At 41.9% G+C, this 24,042-nt stretch overlaps 1 protein-coding gene across 1 annotated transcript in view; it reads left to right on the top strand.

The window, feature by feature from the left end:
- Window positions 1-24,042, top strand: part of tmem244 (transmembrane protein 244) — a 99,144-nt gene that overhangs the window by 8,623 nt on the left and 66,479 nt on the right. Inside the window, exon 3 of the mRNA XM_063070689.1 lies at window positions 21,362-21,435. Within this exon, the coding sequence (XP_062926759.1) occupies window positions 21,362-21,435 (74 nt within the window). The remainder of the gene's footprint in view (window positions 1-21,361; window positions 21,436-24,042) is intronic.

Genomic DNA, 24,042 nt, shown 5'->3' with positions numbered 1-24,042 from the left:
CCTAAGAGTTCCTTTACATTAAGCTCCCTAATAAGATCTGGGTTAGAACACAACAAACAATCTAAGATGCCCTTTCCCCAAGCAGCCTCAAGCACAAACTGCTCTAAAAAGCTATTATATAGTCGTAAAAAAAAATCCCTTTCTTGCATTCCAACACCAACCTGCTTTTCCCAATCCACTTGTATGTTGAAGTCCCCCATTACAATTGTGACATTCACACTTATTACATGCCTTTTCCAGCTCCCTTTGCAAACTCATCCCCACATCTTGGCTACCATTTGGAGCCCTATATACGATCCCCCCTAATATTTTTTTTACCCTTGCAGTTTCTGAAATCCACCCACAAAGAATGAACATTCTCTGACCCTATGTCACCACTTTCTAAAGATGTAATTCCACCTTTCACCAACAGAGCCACACCACTGTCCTTGCCTTCCTGCCTGTCCTTTCGATACGAAGTATATCCATTGATGTTAAGCTCCCAACTATGGCCTTTTTTTCAGCCACGACTCAGTGATGACCGCAACATCGTACTGACCAATCTGTGATTACGCCACAAGTTCATCTACCTTATTCCGAATGCTATGTGCATTTAAATACAGCACCTTCAGTTCTGCAATCTTTGCCCTTTTGAATTTTGCCTCTGTGGTACAATTTAACTCTGTGCTTTGTCTGCATTTGTACTCAGTCATTGGCTTGTCCTTCCTTACATTCATGCTATGTCCATCATCTACCTGTAAACCTGCTGGCTCATCCTCAGCTCTGTCATACTGATTCCTATTCCCCTGTCATATGAGTCTAAAACACTCGCAACTGCTCTAGTAAATCTGCACGCAAGAATATTGGTTCTTCTCAGATTCAAGTTCAACCCATCCCATTTGTACAGGTTACACCTGCCCCGGAGAGGTCCCAGTTATCCATAGAACCATAGAAACATTACAGCACAGAAACAGGCCTTTTGGCCCTTCTTGGCTGTGCCGAACCATTTTTCTGCCTAGTCCCACTGACCTGCACCTGGACCATATCCCTCCATACACCTCCCATCCATGTACCTGTCCAAGTTTTTCTTAAATGTTAAAAGTGAGCTTGCATTTACCACTTCATCTAGCAGCTCATTCCACACTCCCACCATAAGACCATAAGACAAAGGAGCAGAAGTAGGCCATTCGGCCCATCGAGTCTGCTCCGCCATTTTATCATGAGCTGATCCATTTTCTCATATTTAGTCCCACTCCCCCGCCTTCTCACCATAACCTTTGATGCCCTGGCTACTCAGATACCTATCAATCTCTGCCTTAAATACACCCAATGACTTGGCCTCCACTGCTGCCCGTGGCAACAAATTCCACTCTCTGTGTGAAGAAGCCCCCCCCAATGTTCCCTTTAAACTTTTCCCCCTTCACCCTTAACCCATAACCTCTGGTTTTTTTCTCCCCTAGCCTCAGTGGAAAAAGCCTGCTTGCATTCACTCTATCTATACCCATCATAATTTTATATACCTCTATCAAATCTCCCCTCATTCTTCTGCGCTCCAGGGAATAAAGTCCTAACCTATTCAACCTTTCTCTGTAACTCAGTTTCTCAAGTCCTGGCAATATCCTTGTAAATCTTCTCTGCACTCTTTCAACCTTATTAATATCCTTCCTGTAATTTGGTGACCAAAACTGTACACAATACTCCAAATTCGGCCTCACCAATGCCTTATACAACCTCACCATAATATTCCAACTCTTATACTCAATACTTTGATTAATAAAGGCCAATGTACCAAAAGCTCTCTTTACGACCCTATCTACCTGTGATGCCACTTTTAGGGAATTTCTACCCTGGGTATGTTCTACCCTGGTTTGTCCTTCCAAAGTGCAATACCTCACACTTGTCTGTAGTAAACTCCATCTGCCATTTTTGAGCCCATTTTTCCAGCTGGTCCAAATCCCTCTGTAAGATTTGAAAACCTTCCTCACTGTCTACTACACCTCCAATCTTTGTATCATCAGCAAATTTGCTGATCCAATTTACCACATTATCGTCCAGATCATTGATATAGATGACGAATAACAGTGGGCTCAGCATTGATCCCTGTGGCACACCACTAGTCACAGGCCTCCACTCAGAGAAGCAATCCTCCACTACCACTCTCTGGCTTCTCCCATTGAGCCAATGTCTAATCCAATTTACTAGCTTTCCATGTATACCTAGAGACTGAATCTTCCTATATAAACCTCCCTTGTGGGACCTTGTCAAAGGCCTTACTGATGTCAATATAGACAACATCCACTGCCTTCCCTTCATCCACTTTCCTAGTAACCTCCTCAAAAAACTCTAATAGTTAAACATGACCTACCATGCACAAAGCCATGTTGACTCTCCCTAATAAGTCCCTGTCTATCCAAATACTTGTAGATCCTATCTCTCAGTACTCCTTCCAATAATTTAGAACCACCGACGTCAAACTTACCGGCCTATAATTTTCCAGATTACTTTTAGAGCCTTTTTTAATATAACAGAACAACATGAGCTATCCTCCAATCCTCCGGCACCTCACCCGTAGATACCGACATTTTAAATAAGTCTGCCAGGGCACCTGCAATTTCAACACTAGTCTCCTTCAAGGTCTGAGGGAAAACCTTGTCAGGTCCTGGGGATTTATCTACTCTGATTTGCCTCAAGATAGCAAGCACCTCCTCCTCCTCAATCTGTATAGGTTCCATGACCTCACTACTTGTTTACCTTATTTCCATTGACTCTATGCCAGTTTCCTTAGTAAATACAGACGCAAAAAAAAAACATTTTAGATCTCCCCCATTTCTTTTGGTTCCATACATAGCCGACCATTCTGACCTTCAAGAGGACCAATTTTCTCCCTTACTATTCTTTTGCTCTTAATATACCTGTAGAAGCTCTTTGGATTATCCTTCACTTTGACTGCCAAAGCAACCTCATGTCTTCTTTTAGCACTCCTGATTTCTTTCTTAAGTATTTTTTTTGCACTTTTTATACTCCTCAAGCACCTTATTTGCTCCCTGTTTCCTACACATGTCATACCTCTCTCTTTTCTTCTTTATCAGAATTCCAATATCCCTTGAGAACCAAGGTTCCTTATTCTTATTCACTTTGTCTTTAATCCTGACAAGAAAATACAAACTCTGCACTCTCAAAATTTCTCCTTTGAAGGCCTCCCACTTACCAATCACATCTTTGCCAGAGAACAACCTGTCCCAATCCACGTTTTTTAGATCCTTTCTTATTTCTTCAAATTTGGCGTTTTTCCAGTTTAGAACCTCAACTTGAGGACCAGATCTATCTTTATCCATGATCAAGTTGAAACTAATGGTGTTGTGATCTCTGGAACCAAAGTGTTCCCCTACCCAGATTTCTGTCACCTGTCCTAACTCATTTCCTAATAGGAGATCTAATATTGCATCCTTTCTAGTTGGTACCTCTATATATTGATTTAGGAAACTTTCCTGAACACATTTTACAAACTCTAACCCGTCTAGATCTTTAACAGTATGGGACTCCCAATCAATATGTGGAAAATTAAAATCCCCTACTATCAGAACTTTATGTTTCCTGCAGTTGTCTGCTGTCTCTCTGCAGATTTGCTCCTCCAATTCTCGCTGACTATTGGGTGTCTGTAATACAAACCCATTAATGTGGTCATACCTTTCCTGTATCTCAGTTCCACCCATATGGCCTCGGTAGACAAGCCCTCTAATCTGTCCTGCCTGAGCACTGCTGTAACATTTTCCCTGACAAGCAATGCCACCCCTCCACCCTTCATCCCCCTGCCTCTATCACATCTGAAACATCGGAACCCTGGAACACTAAGCTGCCAGTCCTGCCCCTCGTGTAGCCAAGTTTCACTAACGGCTATAATGTCGTAATTCCATATGTCAATTCATGCCCTCAGCTCGTCAGCCTTCCCCACAATACTCCTTGCATTGAAGTAGACACACCTCAGAAGATTATTATCACCATACACAACCTTTCTATTTGTGACTTTGCATGAACTTTTAACATCATTTATTTTCACCCCCGCTCCACTATCTGCTCTAGCGCTCTGGTTCCCAGCCCCCTGCAAATCTAGTTTAAACCCTCCCCAAAAGCACTAACAAACCTCCCTGCAAGGATATTTGTCCCCTTGTAGTTCAGGTGTAGCCTGTCTCGCTTGTACAGGGCAATGTTACAGTAGTCATGGGAGACTTTATAATGCAGGTAGATTGGGAAAATTAGGTTGGTGCTGGATTACAGAAGGGAACATTTCTAGAGTGCCGATAAGATGGCTTTTCAGAGCAACTCATGGTTGAGCCCACCTGAGCATCAGCTATTCGGGATTGGGTGTTGTGCAATGAACCAGAATTGATTAGGGAGCTTAGGGTAAAAAAGAACCTTTGGGGCAAGTGATCATAATATGATTGAATTCACCCTGAAATTTGAAACGGAGAAGCTAAAGTCAGATGTATCAGTATTACAGTGGATTAAAGGGAATTAGAGAGGCACGACAGAGGTGGCCAAAATTGATTGGAAAATAGCACTGGCGGGGTGACGGCAGAGCAGCAACGGCTTGAATTTCTGGAAGTAATTCAGAAGGCACAGGATATATTCATCTCAAAGACAAAGAAGTATTCTTAAGGAAAGATGACACAATCATGCCTAACAAGAGAAGTCAAAGCCAGTATAAAAGCCATAGAGAGGGCATATAACCATATAACAATTACAGCACGGAAAGAGGCCATCTCGGCCCTTCTAGTCCATGCCGAACTCTTACTCTCACCTAGTCCCACCGACCTGCGCTCAGCCCATAACCCTCCATTCCTTTCCTGTCCATATAGCTGTCCAATTTAACTTTAAATGACAACATCGAACCTGCCTCAACCACTTCTGCTGGAAGCTCATTCCACACAGCTACCACTCTCTGAGTAAAGAAGTTCCTCCTCATGTTACCCCTAAACTTTTGCCCTTTAACTCTCAACTCGTGTCCTCTTGTTTGAATCTCCCCCACTCTCAATGGAAAAAGCCTATCCACTATCCATAAAATAGAGCAAAGATTAGTGGGAAGTTAGAGGATTTGGAAGCTGTTAAAAACACAGACATCAACTAAAAAAGTCATTAAGAAGTTAAAATTGAAATTCAAAAGTAAGCTAGCCAATAATGTTAAAGAGGACACTAAAAGTTTCTTCAGATACATAAAATGTAAAACAGAGGTGAGAATGGTATCAGACTACTGGACAATGATGTTGGAGAGATAGTAATGGGGGACAACAAAATAGCGGATGGATTAAATAAGTATTTTGCATCAGTCTTCACTGTGGAAGAGACTTGGTGGAAGTTCCAGGTTTCAGGAGTCATAAAGTGTATGAAATTACCATAACTAGAGAGAAGGTTCTTGTGAAACTGAAAGGTTCGAAGATAGATAATTCACCTGGATCAGATGGTGTACACCCCAGAGTTCTGAAAGAGCTGGCTGAAGAGATCATGGAGGCATTAATAATGATCTTTCAAGAATCACTAGATTCTGGAATGATTCCAGAAGACTGGAAAATTGCAAATGTTACTCCAATCTTCAGCAAGGGAGAGAGGCAGAAGAAAGGAAACTATAGGCCAGTTAGTCTGACCTCAATGGTTGGGAAGATGCTGGAGTCGAATATTAAGACTGAGTCTTGGGGTACTTGGAGGCACATGATAAAATAGGCCGTAGTCAACATGGTTTCCTCAAGGGTAAATCTTGCCTGACAAATCTGTTGGAACTCTTTGAAGAAATAACAAGCAGGATAAACAAAGGAGAATCAGTTGACGTTGTGTACTTGGATTTTCAGAAGGCCTATGACAAGGTGCCTCACATGAGGCTACTTAACAAGTTATGAGCCCATGGTTTTACAAGAAAGATTCTAGCATGAATAAAGCAGTGGTTGATTGGCAGGAGGCAAAGAATGGGAATAAAGGAGCATTTTCTAGTTGGCTGCTGGTGACCTGAGGTGTTCCACAGGGGTCTGTGTTTTTACATTATATGATTCTTTTTACATTATATGTCAATGATTTGGATGATGGAATTGATGGCTTTGTTGCAAAGCTTGCAGACAATATGAAGATAGGTTACAGAAGGACATAGGCAGATTAGGAGAATGGCCTAAGAAATGGCAGATGGAATACAGTGTCAGGAAGTGTATGGTCATGCACTTTGGTAGAAGAAATGAAAGGGTTGACAAATTTTTTTAATGGAATGAAAGTACCAAAAACTGAAACGCAAAAACTGGGTCCTTGTGCAGGATTCCCTAAAGGTTAATTTTCAGGTTGAGTCTGTGATGAGGAAGGCAAATGTGATGAGGGATAGCATTCATTTCAAGAGGACTAGAATATAAAAGCAAGGATGTACTGTAACATTGAGACTTTATGAAGTACTGGCGAGGCCTCACTTGGGAGTATTGTGATCAAGTCTGGGCCCATTATCTTAGAAAGGATGTGCTGAAACTGGAGAGGGTTCAAATGAGGTTCACAAAAATGATACCAGGATTGAATGGCTTGTCATATGAAGAGCATTTGATGGCTCTGGGCCTGTATTCACTAGAATTCAGAATAATGTGTGGGTGACCTCATTGAAACCTATCAATTGGTGAACGGCCTTGATATAGCAGACGTGGAGAGGATGTTTTCTATGGTGGGAGAGTCTAAGACCAGAGGGCACAGCCTCAGAATAGAGGGGCACCCTTTTAGAACAGAGATGAGGAGGAAATTCTTTATCCGGAGAGTAGTGAATCTATGGAAGTTTGTTTTGAGCAGCTGTGGAGGCCAAGTTTTTATGTATATTTCAAAGGTTCAAATGTTCAAATTAATGTCAGAGAAATGTATACAATATACATCCTGAAATGCTTTTTCTTTGCAAAGCATCAATGAAAACAGAGAAGTACCCCAAAGAGTAAACGACAGTTAAACATGAGAACCCCAAAGGCCCCCCCAAGTTCCCCCCCGCCGCATGTAAGTGGCAGCAAACAACAATCCCCCTCCCCCCACCGGCAAAAAAAAAGCACACCCACCACCGAGCACAAACATGAGCTAGGTGATGGCAAAGACACAGACCTTGCGGTTACCCAAAAACACTATTGCATTTCATCCGGCATTCAGCAACCTACAGGTTCTCTCTCCCTCTCCCTAATAAGGGAGAGGGAGGTGTCCCCTATTTTCACAGCGAGCGGGAGACATAACAACAACCAGCTGATTTACGATGTTAAAAAGACTGTTTTGTTGCTTTTTACGAGCTCTGTTTAAGGCCGAGGTTGATAGGGTCAGGACATGACAGGATACAGGGATTCTTGAGTAGTCGAGGGCGTGAAGGGATATGGGGAGAAGGCAGGAAAGTGGGGCTGAAAGGAAAATTGGCTCAGCCATGATGAAATGGTGGAGCAGACTCAATGGGACAAATAGTCTAATTCTGCTCCTATATCTTATGGTCTTGTAGTCCTATATTGGGGAGACAAGAAATAAGGGTAATACTCCAGATAGAGCCTAACCAGAGTGCTATAAAGCTGCAAAATAACATTGTTTAGCATTGACTCAGTGGACTGAAGGGCTTGATAGAGTCTTGTACCTACTTATTTTGACTCGTATATGATGTCAAAGGCAAAGTCTCATTAGGGAAGATCTTTGAAAGCTACTTCCAGTGGCCACTGATGTTGGTCTATCCTTGGTTATCTATCGTCTATTCTTGGCTCTTAGTAATGTGGACTCAGGTATTTGAACCCTAGATGGGTTAGACCAGGTGTTCCCAACCCTTTTTATGGCATGGATCAAGACCACTAAGCAAAGTGCCCATGGACCCCATGTTGGGAACCCCTGGCTAGACAAAGCTGAAGAATCTATGTAACATGATTATCAGCTGGCTACAATTTCTGGTCCATCATTTGCTTTTAAATCAAGGGTTTTTGTTGGATGTTTGTCTTCCTGTGTTTATAATCTGTTTTTTTCTCTGCCTTTAATACATGATGATACTTCCAATCCAATAGCACCTTGCACGTTATAGTTAATTATTTGCAATTCCTGATGGGTCTCTGAATCAATCCTGATACTTTCTGGTAGAGAAGCCAGGTGCTAATTACAAAAGACTTCAGGGCAGTCCAGAAGCTGTGGACACTCTGTAGCTCCCACTGGTGAGGAGTTTGTTTTGGAGACCTTCAGCACTGGTTTTATTATGCAGTATTTCTGTTGCTGTCACTGTTTAGAAGACAAGCTGATGCAGATGAAAGATTGGATTAGGCAGTGGCTAGGCCCTCAGCTATTTCTTTCCAATCTCATGCTATTGACGCAGATGTCTTTCTGGTCCCTCATTTTGACAATAATGCTTGGAATCTGGGAGTTGTTAAGATATCTTGCACTTGAATCCCTGATGAAACCAGGTGTTCATTATGACAAGTAAAGACTCCTCTGCCAGTCGTGCCTTCACAAAGGTTTATATCCTTCCTGACTCTGACGTTGAAGTGATCAAGGAGGATCAGCTTGTCTCCCACTGCAATTTAGGCCAGAGTTTGCTCAAGGCTGGAGTAGAATTCCTCTGGCCTCTTTTGTTACTGGTGCACTGAGAACCATACTAGTTCCAAGTTAGGATGAGCTGCAGAGTCATGATATGTTCATTCTAAATCATCAGGAAAAGTTCTGAGATGGCAGGTTATACCATTCCGGAGAGTGCAAGCTGCTTTGTGAAGACCATAAGACATATGAACAGAATTAGGCTATTTGGCCCATTGAGTCTCCTCCACCATTCAATTATGGCTGATCCTTTTTTTCCCTTCCTCACCCCCACTCCCCAGCCTTCTCCCCATAACCTTTGATGCCATGTCCAATCAAGAACCTATCAATCTCTGCCTTAAGTACACCTAACGACCTGGCCTCCATAGCTGCCTGTGGTAATAAGTTCCACAAATTCACCACCCTCTGGCCAAAGAAATTTCTCTGTATCTCTGTTTTAAATGGATGGCCCTCTATCCTGAGGCTGTGCCCTCTTGTCCAAGACTCCCCAACCATTGGAAACATATTTTCCACATCTACTCTGTCTAGGCCTTTCAACATTCGAAAGGTTTCAATGAGATCCCCCCTCATCCTTCTAAATTCCAGTGAGTACAGACCCAGAGCTATCAAACATTCATTGTATGATAACCCTTTCATTCCTGGAATCATCCCTGTGAACCTCCTCTGAACCCTCTCCAATGCCAGCACATCATTTCTTAGATGAGGAGTCCAAAACTGTTCACAATACTCAAGGTGAGGCCTCACTGGTGCCTTTTAAAGCCTCAGCATCACATCCCTACTCTTGCATTCTAGACCTCTTGAAACAAGTGCTAACATTGCATTTGCCTTCCTCACCACCGACTCTACCTGCAAGTTAACATTTAGGATATTCTACACAAGAACGAGAAGAGAGCATGGCCTGGGTGGTGGGGATCTCTGATGATGGATGCTGCTTTTCTATGGCAGCATTTCATGTAGGTGTGCTCAGTACATTAAAAAACTGTCAATTATAATAAGAAATTTATACATTAAAAAAATTTATATGAAGTTAATAGTGCAAAAAGTGAGCAAAAATAGTGAGGTAGTATTCATGGGTTGATTAATTGTCCATTCAGAAATCTGATGGCGGAGGGGAAAAATGGCCAGAATACAGCCTTTACACTTTTATTAATAATAGCATGACCTTCAGTACTGAGAAATATCAGTAGGCAATATGAGGAAAAGAAAATTATCTCTAACATATCGTATATCTAATTGTAGCATTCTTCTTTCAACTACAACTGGACATTTAAAATGAGGAGCAGACCACTCTAGACTTGATTCCCATATCGTATGTTGTTACCGTAACTATGTGGCACTGTGTGCAGTTACTAATATAGGACAATGTTCCACGAGATATTTTTCGAGCGAGTTGTACATTGCTTGTATACCCTCTTCCCTGATGGTGGTAATGAGAAGAGGATGTGACCTGAGTGATGAGGGTCCTTAATGATGGATAATTAGGTCTGTTCCCACAATCCTGATTGAAAAGTTGCAGAACCTGGGTCTCTGTACCTCCTTCTGCAATTGGGTCCTCAACTTCCTAACTGGAAGACTACAGTCTATGCAGATTGGTGATAATATATTCTCCTCGCTGATGATCAACACTGGCGCACCTCAGGGGTGTGTGCTTAGCCCACTGCTCTACTCTCTCTGTACACATGACTGTGTGGCTAAGCATAGCTTGAATACCATCTATAAATTTGCTGATGATACAACCATTGTTGGTAGAATCTCATATGGAGACAAGAGGGCGTACAGGAATGAGATATGCCAACTAGTGGAGTGGAGTAGCAACAACCTGGCACTCAACGTCAGTAAGATGAAAGAGCTGATTGTGGACTTCAGGAAGGATAAGACGAAGGAACACATACCAATTCTCATAGAGAGATCAGAAGTGGAGAGAGTGAGCAGCTTCAAGTTCCTTGGTGTCAAGATGGTCCCAACGTATCGATGTAGTTACAAAGAAGGCAAGACAGCGGCTATACGTCATTAGGAGTTTGAAGAGATTTGGCATGTCAACAAATACACTCAAAAACCTCTATAGTTGTACCATGGAGAGCATTCTGACAGGCTGCATCACTGTCTGGTATGGAGGGGCTACTGCACAGGACTGAAAGAAGCTGCAGAGGGTTGTAAATCTAGTCAGCTCCATCTTGGGTACTAACCTACAAAGTGCCCAGGACACCTTTTGGGAGCGGTGTCTCAGAAAGGCAGCGTCTATTATTAAGGACCTCCAGCCCCCAGGGCATGCCCTTTTCTCACTGTTACCATCAGGTAGGATACAGAAGCCTGAAGGCTCACACTCAGCGATTCAGTAGAAACTTCTTCCCTCTGCCAGCCGATAATGGACCTTAAAGCTTTGAACACTACCTCACTTTTTTTTAATATACAGTATTTCTGTTTTTGCACATTTTTAATCTATTCAATATATGTAATTGATTTACTTGTTTATTTATTTTTTCTCTCTACTAGATGATGCATTGCATTGAACTGCTGCTGCTAGGTTGTCAAATTTCACGTCACACGCCCATGATAATAAACCTGATTCTGATTCTGATTTATAGAATGATTCCTGCACTGTTCAGCTTTCATTGACCTCAGTGTTGCCGAACCTTAGAGGTAAAAGACAATATGTCCCTGCTTCTAAATTGTTTGTCTAGTGCAAACAATCAAAGACAAATTTTGACTCCAACATTCTTCTTTATACTTCTGAAGTTATAAAATGAAGCAATCACCAAATGACTAGTTTATTCTTCATATCCATTTCTTCCAAACCAGCTCTGAGAATTGAAGTGCGGTAACAGCATTCAAACACAAATTGAGGTTAAAAAGCGACATGTGTGGACACTGGTGTCAAATATTCTTCAGTTCTTAGATACACATATAGAAAAAGGCAAACCAGGTCTGCAAAGCCTGAAGTTCAGAGTATCTTGAGTCAAAAAACTCTAAAATTATATCTGTCTGAATTATAATTGCCTCCCTTGTTTCAATTCACTTTACACTTCAAATTTCAGCCCTGAAGGTAAGATATGACACCTGTCATCGACTACAATGCCAGACATAGTAATTACACACACTAGTGCACCCACAGTCATACAGCATGGCAGCAATAAGGCCTTTCTAATTTTATTAATAATAGCACGACCTTCAGTTATGCAAAAATCAGTAGGCAATATAAGGAAAAAGAAAAATATCTCTGACATAGCGTGTATCTAATTGTAACATTCTCGTTGTACTACAACTGGCCATTTAAAATGAGGAGCAGTCCATTCTAGATTTGATTCCCATATGGAATGTTAATGAATAAAGTTGTTATTGTAACCATGTGGCTGTTCACTGCATGCAGTTACTAATATAGGGGCAATGATCCGTGAAATGTTATAGGCTGTGTGTTGCACATTGTTAGTTCTACTTATTATTACTAAGTAGAATATCTATCTGAATAAGACAAGTCTCTGCTGCTTGTTCAGCATGTAACTCCTTTTAAATAGTAAAACTGAAGGCTTTGCAAAGTTATTATACGTCAACTGGGCCGTTATTTTCTAGCATACCCTGTCCATGCATAATCCATCTCCTGCAAGAATAATTGCATGTTCAGGAATCTAACACTGATTGGATGGAAAAGCTCACATAATTCCTGAAGGTTTTAATGTTTGTTTTATAGGATTGATTTTTGGAATTTACAATGTTGGCTAGTGTCTTTTTATTCCAAGTTTACAAATCATTGGTGGCACAATTTTTCCATCCATTAATTTTCCTCCAATGCAATCCCAGTGGGCAAGCCCTCCCTGGGGAGATTGTACATTTGTAAAATTGGCTCTTGGGTATAGGGTACTTAGCAACAAAATGTTAAACTCGCACCTGTTAGGTGATTAGGCTGGATGCACAACTCTCTGACATTTAAAGCATCTGTTTTATTGTAAATGTGGCCTGGTTCCCAATTATCAGAGGTTCTGGATGAAAACAGCATCAAACAAGGGACACCATTATATTAAGCGTTTGGTGCAACTGAAGTTAATTATAATAAGTTAAAATTAGAAATTGAAGAGGGTGCACCCAGGATTTCTTTGCATTCTGTTCTCTTGGAAAACATCTTTGTCCTTTAAGTAAGCTCTTGTAATCAGGTCCATGCATGCAAATTTTTTGAGGTTATGAATAAAGATCTCTCCATGGATACGATTCTACACAGCTCCTGATAAAACTGTGATGGAATAGTCTTTGTATGTTTTGCTAGGGTATTTTCAGTCTATTTTTAAAATGAATGGCGTTGAATAACCACATGCCAGGGAATCATGAATCAAAGACAATACAAATGAGGTGCTGGAGGAACTCGGCAGGTCGGGCAGCGTCAATGGAGGGAAAGTCTTGGGTGCCTCTTTTTGTTGCTTCAGTTTGCAGTACCTGCACTCTCTTGTTACTCAAAGAGAAGATGCTGATGTTGATGTTGTGACCATTGTAGGTGCAGTGACAACAGGGAAGCCTGTTTTGTCAATCCACCGTGAATCCTGAACCTGTCCGAAGACAGCTTTCATTAGTTGCCCCTCGTGAGTCTGGACACTGAATTCATGGCCCCCTGAGAGCATGGGAATCGGGCCAACTCCTGCAGTATGGATGTGAGCAGATGAGAAGTGGGCTGAGGCTTTTTGGTGGAATTTCAGGATATTCCAGAATTAACTTTGCTGGATTTTGACAGTCTTCAGCAGTCTCTTTTTAAGACCATCTAAATAGGTTGCCCGATCCATGGTAGAAATGAGCACAATAGGAATTCAACATTTCAGCCAATTTAAACCCTACAGTTACAATCAGGAGCAACAACTAATGTATACCCCTAATTTGTATAGGCATATACTTCCCACTTAGTTTCATCACATGTTGGCAAGATAATTGTTCAGTCATTATGTGCCATGTCATATGACATGGATAGTCATAGTCTTGACCATGATTGTTCTTGGCAAATTTTTCTATAGGAGTGGTTTGCCATTGCCTTCTTCTGGGCAGTGTCTTTACAAGATGGGTGACTCCAGCCATTATCAATACTCAGAGATTGTATGCCTGGCATCAGTGGTCACATAACCAGGACTTAGGATATGCACTAGCTGTTCATACAACCATCCACCACCCTCTCCCATGGCTACGCGTGACGCTGATTGGGCGGGGGGGTGCTAAGCAGCGGCTACACTTTGCCGAAAGGTGACCTGCAGGCTGGCAGAGGGAAAGAGTGCCTCACACCTCATTTTTTAGAGACATTTCACTATCCTGATACCCTCTGATAATTGTGTCAGGCAGAAAGTGAGTAGCAATTGAATACCGCCAGTTCCTTCACGGCCACTAGTTAATTCATGTCTTCTTCTTCTACTGGTTAGAAATAGTAAATTTTCTACAGTAAGTGCAACATGTATGAAAATTAACAGAATATATTATAGACACGAGAGATTCTGTGGATGCTGGAAATCCAGAGTAACACACATGAAGTGCTGGAGGAACTCAAAAGGTCAGGCAGCATCTACGGAAAAGAGAAAACAGTTAATGTTTGGAGTCAAGACCCTTCAGCAAGACTGAAAAGGAGGGCAGAAGATTTCAGAGTAAAAAGGTGAGAAGAGGGGAAAGAGGCTAGCCAGAAGGTGATATGTGAAGCCAGGTGGGGTGGGGGGGAAGGTAAAGGGTTGGAGAAGAAAGAATCAGATAGGAGAGGAGAGTGGACCATATGAGAAAGGGAAGGAGGAGGGGGAAGTAATAGGCAGGTGAGAAGAGGTAAAAGGTCAGAGTGGGGAATTGAGAAGTGGGGGAAATTTGTTTACCAGAAGGAGAAATTGATATTTGTGCCATCAGGTTGGAGGCTACCGAGACAGAATATAAGGTGTTGCTCCTCCTCATCCTGGTACAAGAGGAGACCATGGACCAACACGTCAGGATAGGAATGGGAATCTGAATTAAAATGTTTAGTCACTAGGAAGTCCTGTTTGTGGCGATTGGTGCAGAGGTGCTCGATGAAGCAGTTCCCTAATTTACGACGTGTCTCTCCAATGTAGAGGAGGCCGCATCGGAAGCACTGAACACAATAGACAACCCCAGCAGGTTTGCAAGTGAAGTGTTGCCTCAGCCTGGAAGGTCTATCTGGGGCCATGAGTAGAGGAGAGGGAGGAGGGGTGTGGACAGGTGTAGCACTTGGGCCACTTGCATGGATACATGCCTGGAGGGTAATTAGTGGGCAGGGACAGAAGAACAGGGAAATCATGGAGGGAGTGTTCCCTGCTGAAAGCAAAGGGGGGGGGTGGAAGAGGGAGGTAAAGGTACATTTAGTAGTGGGATCCCTTTGGAGATGGCGGAATTTGTGGAGGATAATGTGTTGGATGCGGAGCCTTATGGGGTAGGTAAGGGTAGGAGGGACTCTATTAAGGCAGCGGAAAGATGAGGTGCACAGGAAATAGAGGAAATGTGAGTGAGGGCAGCATCAATCGTAGAGGGAGGGAAACCCCAGTCTTCAAAAAAAGAGGACATCTCTGATGTCCTGGAATGGAAAGCTTGGCACTTTTTCTCCAGTCCTGCTGAAGCGTTGACTGTACTCTTTTCCACAGAAGCTGCCCGGCCTGCTGAGTTCCTCCAGCATTTCGTATGTGTTGAAAGGGAATAGTATTTTTACAATCTGCAGACTTTCTCATGTGTCATCAGCGAACTAGTATTTATTTATTTATTTGGCAATACAGTGCGGAATATGCCCTTCGGCCCTTCACTTCGTGCCACCCCAGCAACCACGGACAACTCCAATTTGACACTAATCTAATCACGGGATAATTAGCAACGACCAGCTAACCTACCTGGTGTGTTTTTGAACAGTGAGAGGAAACTGGAGCAAACTCACACATTCCACCGGGAGGATGTACAGATTCCTTACAGATGGTGCCAGATTTGAACTCCAAACTCTGCACGCCAAGCTGTCATAGCACCGCGCAAACCACTACGCTACTATGGTGTGGTATTATTAGGGGACAAGAAAGATCTGGAGATGTATTAGCAGATGAAGAAGTGTTTTTCTGAAAAATAGATCACATCAAACTTGCAAGAACCTGTTGCCACATCTGGCTGTGGAGGCCAGGTCGTTGGCTATATTTAAGGCAGAGATTGATAGGTTCTTGATTGGGCATGGCATCAAAGGTTACGGGGAGAAGGCTGGGAACTGGGGTTGAGGAGGAAATAGTAAAAAAGGATCAGCCATGATTGAATGGCAGAGCAGACTCAATGGGCCAGATGGTTTAATTCTGCTCCTATGTCTTATAGTCTTATGGTCCAAGTACATAACAGTTTCTGCTTACTAATCTGTGTCATGGGTGTGGAATTACATTATGCATGTTGTAAGGTTCCAAGAGGGAAGTTATTAAGCCTAAAGAACTGTGAACAGGAAGAAAGTTTGGGAGGTAAGAAAGAGCTGAAATAAAAATTTTATCCTTTGCTTGCCTAACAATGGTGAAAGTTACACCACCACTACTCTCCCCACCCACTGCTGACCTCAAAATTTTTATTCTATATATGAATCATCTAGATATCGAAATGGAGAGGAGTATGCTTACATTTGTGGATTATGAGCAACTGATGCAGATCACAAGTCCCGGTTATGCGACCACAGATGCCAGGCAGACAATCTCTGAAGAGTATTGATAATGACTGGGGTCACCCATCCTGTAAAAACACTGCCCAGAAGAAAGCAATGGCAAACCACTTATCTAGAAAAACTTGACAAGACCAATCATGGTCATGGAAAGACCATGATTGCCCATGTCATGCGACACAGCACATAATGAACGAACATAATTGGTATTCATAATGAATAGAAAAGGGAAGACAACGCAGATAGATTAAACAAATGGGAGAACCAATGGCAGCTACCGTTCACTGAAACCAAAGAATGAGAGAAAAATAGACAGATGAAGGCTTGAAGTAGAAAAAACAATGTAAAGATAAAAAGCGTCTGGCAGTTTAATTAATACTATGTTGTCTAGCAGAGAAGAGGCACAGGCATAATGGCTGTATTACCAAGTTCTATCATGGTTCACTGGTGGTATAAGTGGGGAAAACTGATGCATTGATTAGACAAAGAAATTTGTACATCAAGATACAGAAGTCATTAAAGGATATGTCACTAGAGTAAACATGGAACATATGTTGAGCATAAAAGTGAATAATTATCACTACAGTTACATATACAGGAGCTGTTATAAAGTCAAATGCTGCAAAAGTTCTTTCATGTTCACCATGGGATTAGTAGTTACTTCATGTGTGGTTGGATAAAATTTTATTGAAGCTAACTTAAATATGCTTGCAAAACAAAGTGGTTAGATCATAAAAATTCATTAACCTGAGCTCACCTGGCCTAGTGCTGCAGGCCATGTGTCAAATTCAAGCTTCCTACTCAGAGTAATGACCTCAGCAGCGGTAACTGTACTCACTGTTGCTTTAGTATATCCTGCCCCAAATTTTACAATTGGTCAGGGAAAACCTAAGCTTGCTTGTGCTGCTTAAGGAAAGGCTGCACTTCTGAGGTGAGGTGCTTCACAGCTGGAATTGATAAGGGAAATCATCTCAATTGTTGGCTAACTGAAATTCATGGCTGAAAACAAAGATCTCAAAATAAATCAGGCACTAGATTTTTGATATGAGAAAATCTGCAGATGCTGGAAAGCTAAAGCAATGCACACAAAATGCTGGAGGAACTCAGCAGGCCAGGCAGCATCTGTGGAAAGGAGTAAACGGTCAACGTTTCAGGCCAAGACGTTTCATTGAGCCCTGATGAAGGGGCTCGGACCAAAACGTCAACTGTTTACTCTTTTCCGTAGATGTTGCCTGGCCTGCTGAGTTCCCTCCAGGATTTTGTGTGCATTACTAGATTTTTGATGCAACGCTGGAGAGGGAGAGGTCTGCACACCCTTCCTGATGTATCACCAACTTGGCAGTAGGAGATGTCGATATGTGTATCAAGTTTGCAGCTGCAATTATTTGGAAGCTGAACAGTAACAAATTCATTTATACACGTGGTCAAGGTCAATATGTGCATCATCAAGAGCTGTATCCCACCAACCTCCACTACCTGTTTCACTCATTGCCATTGCTCAGCTATCTTCAATCTCTAATGTTGAGGAACTGTGCCTAATTTCTAACTGCCCCAACAAATTCTTACATATGACCACAAGTCCCAGCATGATAGCATCTCACAAGTTGTATGCACTAGTATGGCCACTATCGGCAGACTAACTGATAGCACTGCCCGCCCACTATTGGCTTATAACCATGCTGGTGCTCAGAATATGTGCACACTCCGAGAGAAGAACTCCATGTAGCTGCAGAACACCTCATTGTCCATATGTGGCACTCTCAAGGTGATGGAAATATACAGTGCTTTGAGAAAGTATTCAGCCCCCACAACTATTTTCACATTTTACTGTCTCATTTTCTAAATTTGAAATATATTGACATAGGATTTTTTTGAGCTAATCTACAAAACATTGTGCATCATGTCAAATCAAAAGAGAAATTCCAAAGCCTGTCAACAATTTGCTAAAAATTAAAAACCCAAACTGAAGTAGTATTCATCCCCTTTGTAATTACTATGCTAACTTTCCTCAGGTGCAATATTACCTTGCCAACTCACCCAATTTGTTAAAAAAGAAAATAGGATGATCAGTTGTTTTCAGTGAATTCATAAAAATAAATACCCACTCTCTCTGTAAGGTCAAATGAAAATGAAGGTAAAAGAGCATTCAAGTCAAGTCAGGGAAATGATAGCAGAGAAGCATGAATCAGAGGAAAGGTACAAGACCATCTCAAAAGCATGGAACATACCTCAGAGCTCAGTGTAGTCTATAGTGAATAAGTGGAAAAAATATAAAACCACAACCACACTTTCTAGGTCAGGCAGCTGCTGTACACTTAGTGACCAGAGAGGAGGTGGCACTTATAAGAGAGGCTACCGTGATGCGAAGAGTCTCTCTGAGTGAGCTGCGGAAGTCAGTAGCTGTAAATGGAGATGAAGTTCATGGCTCCATAATCTCTAAGGTCTTGCACAAAAAAGGTATTTATGGAAGAGTGGAGGAAGAATCCCTGGTTCAAAAAAAAAGCATATCCTTGCCCATAAAGCGTTTGCAAAGCGTCACTTAAAAGATACTGTAAAGATGTGGAAGAAGGTCTTGTCGTCAGATGAGACTAAAATGGGACTTTTTGGCCTCAACACTAAGCAGTATGTGTGGTGTAAATCTAATACTGCATGTCAAACTTTACACCGTCTCTACTGTAAAGTATGGTGGGATAATATCATGCTAAGGGGATGGTCAGAATTGATGGGAGGATGAATGCTGCTAAACACCGAGAGATCCTGAATAAAGACTTGCTAGCCTCTTCCAGAAAGCGTAAACTAGGTAGGAAGTCTGTCTTTCAGCAGGACAACAACTCAAAGAACACTGCCAGAGCAACCATGGAGTGGCTTCAGATGAAAACTAATGTTCTTGAGTGGCCCAGAGTCCTGCCATTAACCCAATCAAACATCTCTGGCAAGACCTCAAGACTGCTGTCCAACTAACATGGCACAGCTTGAACAGTTTTGCAAAGAGGAGAATGCAAATCTTGCTCCATAGCATTGTGCAAAGTTGATTGAGACTTACCCAAAAGGCTATTGGCTGTAATACCTGTAGCTTTGAGAGGTGGTTCAACTAAGTACTGAGCAAAGGGAAATGAACACTTTTGAACTGCTGGCATTTCACTTTTTGAATTTGTAGTTTTCATGCTTTACAATTTTCCGTTTTGTTATTGTTTACTGGGTGTTTCATGGTCTCCATCACTGCTGCTACTTTCTTTACACCTTCCAGATTTAAATTCCAAAACAAAAATCCGCATTTGGATTGTTACTCACGTCTACAAATTGTCAGTCCAGTAATTTAGTATTTGCCATGTATCCATTGTTGTTATACTTGTAGTGTATGAATCCTTCATTACTTGAACTTCAGCAAGTATCAATCCCCCACTATTTAAATAACAGCAGCAAAGCAGTTTTCTGTCATGAACGAGAATTCATCAAGTGTGAATTCATGGAAGTTTCTTTCAAGGACTCTTTATCTCATGTTCTCGATGTTTATTGCTTACTTATTTATTATTATTATCAAAGGTTCAAAGGTACAATTAATGTCAGAGAAATGTATACAATATACATCCTGAAATGCTTCTTCTTCGCAACCATCCATGAAAACAGAGAAGTACCCCAAAGAATGAATGACAGTTAAATGTTGGAAGCACAAAGTCACCCCCAGCTCCCCCCTGCCATGTGTAAGCAGCAGCAAGCAGCAATCGCCCCCCACCGGCAAAAAAAGGCATCGACATCACCACCGAGCACTCAAGCATGAGCAAAGCGACAGCAAAGACACAGACATGTAGTTACCCCAAAGACTTTGTGTTTCATCCAGTATTCAACATACCACAGGTTTTCTCTCTCTCCCTAATAAGGGAGAAAGAGGTGTCTCAATTTTCCCAGCGAGTGGGGAGACATAACAAACAACTCGCTGGTCTACGATGTTAAAAGTCTGCCACGCCACTTTTTTCGAGCTCTGTGCTCAAAAAAATTGGGCACACAGTCATAGATATCCCGACTCCCGGGACAACACACGGGTCTCCTGTCGTGACACCGACCCTCAATCCGCCTGACTCCAGAGCCCTGAGATCCTAGGCTTCTGAATCCGAGCCAGACTCTTAGGCCGAACCTTGGTATGCTGCACAACAACGATCGGTTGTGAAACCCCGAGAAATATTATTATTATTTCCTTGTGTTTGTACAGATTGTTGTCTTTTGCACACTTTTTGTCCTCCCTGTTGGATGCAATCTTTCATTAATTCTATTATGGTTCTTGGATTTACTGAGCATGCCTGCAAGGAAACAGACGCAGGGTTGGATGTGGTGACGTATTTGTACATTAGTAAGTATAGTCAATAACACCCATCACAGGCCTGGGATATTTACATGTTCTTACTATCATGCTGCCCACTCCAAGAGAGAAAGAAACCAATTCTGCTCAGTACAGAAAGTGTGAAATGTTGCAGACTTCTCTGCCACAGCTTAGAGTGACAATGGGGAAAGTGAATACTGTACCACTCTAACTTCCTGGTGAAATGAGGCCATTGTTTTTCACTGAACAACAGAACTGGTCTCAAAGCACAGTGTGGCTGATGAGGGCCCCATCTGCTATTACTATGTCCTGTTCTGTGCAGACTCTCCTCAATCTTACTGTTGCATTGCATTCTGTGTGCCTTGGCGAAACATCATCTACTGACACTTAAAAGTTAACAAAGCTTCATGTCCTCTGCAAAGCCTGCCAGTACAAATGTCATAATTTTTGTAAGATCTGGAAAACCAATAATCACTAAATCAATTGCGGCAAGACTGCAAGAGATTGATAGTGGATCTTCCTACTTGTCCTCACTACAGGTCGAGGTTATATTTGACAGCACTGCAACAGTATGATCAACAGTTCTCTGTAGCTACCCTATATATTTCTGGTGAGTGTATGCTACGCTCTTCCTACTGTTTGAATCTGGTAGGCAACATAAGTTACCCTACAAACGGGTACCTACACATTGCACAGAAAATTGGAAGAATTTTGACACAAACAATACTCAAGAAACAGGAGTCTTGATTGTTCTTGCTTGCTATTAAGAATAAAATAACTTCAGAAATAAAAATGCTGTAAGCATATTTTTGTGGTTCTAATCAGTAGCCAAATTATTCCCTTTTAGTTTGACAAACGTTCTTCAAGTTCTGCTGTTGCAACTAATGTTTTATTATTTTTAGGCTCGAAACATATGATGAGTTCATGCCATTTGACTTCAAAACAGAACCATCGTACTCAAGCTCAGAATACAAGGGTAAGCAAGTATGAATGTGATGCCATTATACATACAAAAATGTTGTAAGCAGCGATGCAATGTTTATTCTTTATCTGCAGGTTAAGGACATGTCATGACATTTTAAAGTTGAATGTTAGAAAGAATATTTGAAATTAAATTTCCTGTTAGACTGAAATGGACAATACTAGCTTGACCAACACCCCCTAACTTCATTTAGCGACTGAAGTGGTGTAAGTACAATGGTAGTTGAAATACAAAAAAAAATTGAGATATGGGAAATCTGAAATACAACAAACATGCTGAAGATATGGAGAGCGAAATGGAATTAACATTTCAAGTCATTGATGTCTCAAATTTAATTGAGTTAACTGCATACTCAATATATTTGAAACACTTCACTATGAATAAATTGCCTTTTAAATACTACTATTGGTGATTTGTAAACTGACAAAACACTAATTCAAAGACAATGACTTCCTGCCCCTCCGAGATGGATTCTTAGAACAGCTTGTACTGGAGCCTACCAGAGAGAACGCAATTCTAGATTTAGTGTTGTGCAATTAACCGGATTTGATCAGGGACCTCGAGGTAAAGGAGCCATTAGGAGGTAGCGACCATAATATGATAAGTTTTAATCTACAATTTGAGAGGGAGAAGGGAAACTCGGAAGTGTCAGTATTACAGTTGAACAAAGGGAACTATGGTGCTATGAGGGAGGAGCTGGCCAAAGTTCAATGGAACAATACCCTAGCAGGGATGACAGCGGAACAGCAATGACAAGTGTTTCTGGGAATAATGCGGAAGGTGCAGGATCAGTTCGTTCCAAAGAGGAAGAAAGATCCTAAGGGGAGGCTGTGGCTGACAAGGGAAGTAATGGACAGTATAAAAATAAAAGAGAAGAAGTATAACATAGCAAAGATGAGTGGGAAGCCGGAGGACTGGGAAACTTTTAAAGAGCAACAGAAGGTAACTAAAAAGCCAATACGCGGAGAAAAAATGAGGTACGAAGGTAAACTAGCCAAGAATATAAAGGAGGATAGTAAAATCTTCTTTAGGTATGTGAAAAGGAAAAAAATAGTTAAGACTAAAATTGGACCCTTGAAGACAGAAACGGGTGAATTTATTATGGGGAACAAGAAAATGGCAAACGAGTTGAACAGGTACTTTGGATCTGTCTTCACTAGGGAAGCCACAAACAATCTCCCAGATATAATAGTGGCCAAAGGACCTCGGGTAATAGATGAACTGAAGGAAACTTATATTACGCAGGAAATGGTGTTGGATAGGCTGTTGGGTCGGAAGGCTGATAAGTCCCTGGGACCTAATGGTCTGCATCCCAGGGTACTTAAGGAGGTGGCTTTAGAAATCATGGATGCATTGGTAATCATTTTCCAATGTTCTATAGATTCAGGATCTGTTCCTGTGGATTGGAGGGTGGCTAATGTTGTCCCTCTCTTGAAGAAGGGAGGAAGAGAGAAAAAAAAAATTATAGACCTGTTAGCCTGACGTCGGTGGTGGGAAAGGTGCTGGAGTCAATTATAAAAGATGAAATTATGACACATCTGGATAGCAGTAACAGGATTGGTCCCAGTCAGCATGGATTTACGAAGGGGAAATCGTGCTTGACTAATCTTCTGGAATTTTTTGAGGATGTAACTATGAAAATGGACAAGGGAGAGCCAGTGGATATAGTGTACCTGGACTTTCAGAAAGCCTTGATAAAGTCCCACATAGGAGATTAGTGGGCAAAATTAGGGCACATGGTATTGGGGGCAGAGTACTGACATGGATTGAAAATTGGCTGGCTGACAGAAAACAAAGAGTAGCGATTTAACGGGTCCCTTTCGGAATGGCAGGCGATGACCAGTGGGGTACCACAGGGTTCAGTGCTGGGACCAAAGCTGTTTACAATATATATTAATGTTTTAGATGAGAGAATTAAAAGTAACATTAGCAAATTTGCAAATGACACAAAGCTGGGTGGCAGTGTGAAATGTGAAGAGGATGTTATGAGAATGCAGGGTGACTTGGACAGGCTGGGTGAGTGGGCAGATGCATGGCAGATGCAGTTTAATGTGGATAAATGTGAGGTTATCCACTTTGGTGGTAAGAACAGGAAGGCAGATTACTATCTAAATGGTGTCAAGTTAGGAAAAGGGGAAGTACAACGAGATCTAGGTGTTCTTGTACATTAGTCACTGAAAGCAAGCATGCAAGTACAGCAGGCTGTGAAGAAAGCTAATGGCATGCTGGCATTCATAACAAAGGGAATTGAGTATAAGAGCAGAGAGGTCCTTCTGCAGCTGTACAGGGCCCTGGTGAGACCACACCTGGAGCACTGTGTGCCGTTTTGGTCTCCAAATTTGAGGAAGGACATTCTTGCTATTGAGGGAGTGCAGCGTAGGTTCACAAGGTTAATTCCTGGGATGGCGGAACTGTCATATGTCAAAAGATTGGAGCGACTGGGCTTGTATGCTCTGGAATTTAGAAGGCTGAGAGGGGATCTTATTGAAACATATAAGATTATTAAGGGATTGGACACGCTGCAGGCAGGAAGCATGTTCCCGCTGATGGGTGAGTCCAGAACCAGAGGCCACAGTTTAAGAATAAGGGGTAGGCCATTTA

This window comes from Mobula hypostoma, chromosome 2 (genome assembly GCF_963921235.1).
Source record: "Mobula hypostoma chromosome 2, sMobHyp1.1, whole genome shotgun sequence".
Classification (NCBI taxonomy): Eukaryota; Metazoa; Chordata; class Chondrichthyes; order Myliobatiformes; family Myliobatidae; genus Mobula; species Mobula hypostoma.
Note: the sequence above shows the minus strand (reverse complement) of the source record. Positions and strands in the feature narration are given on the sequence as shown.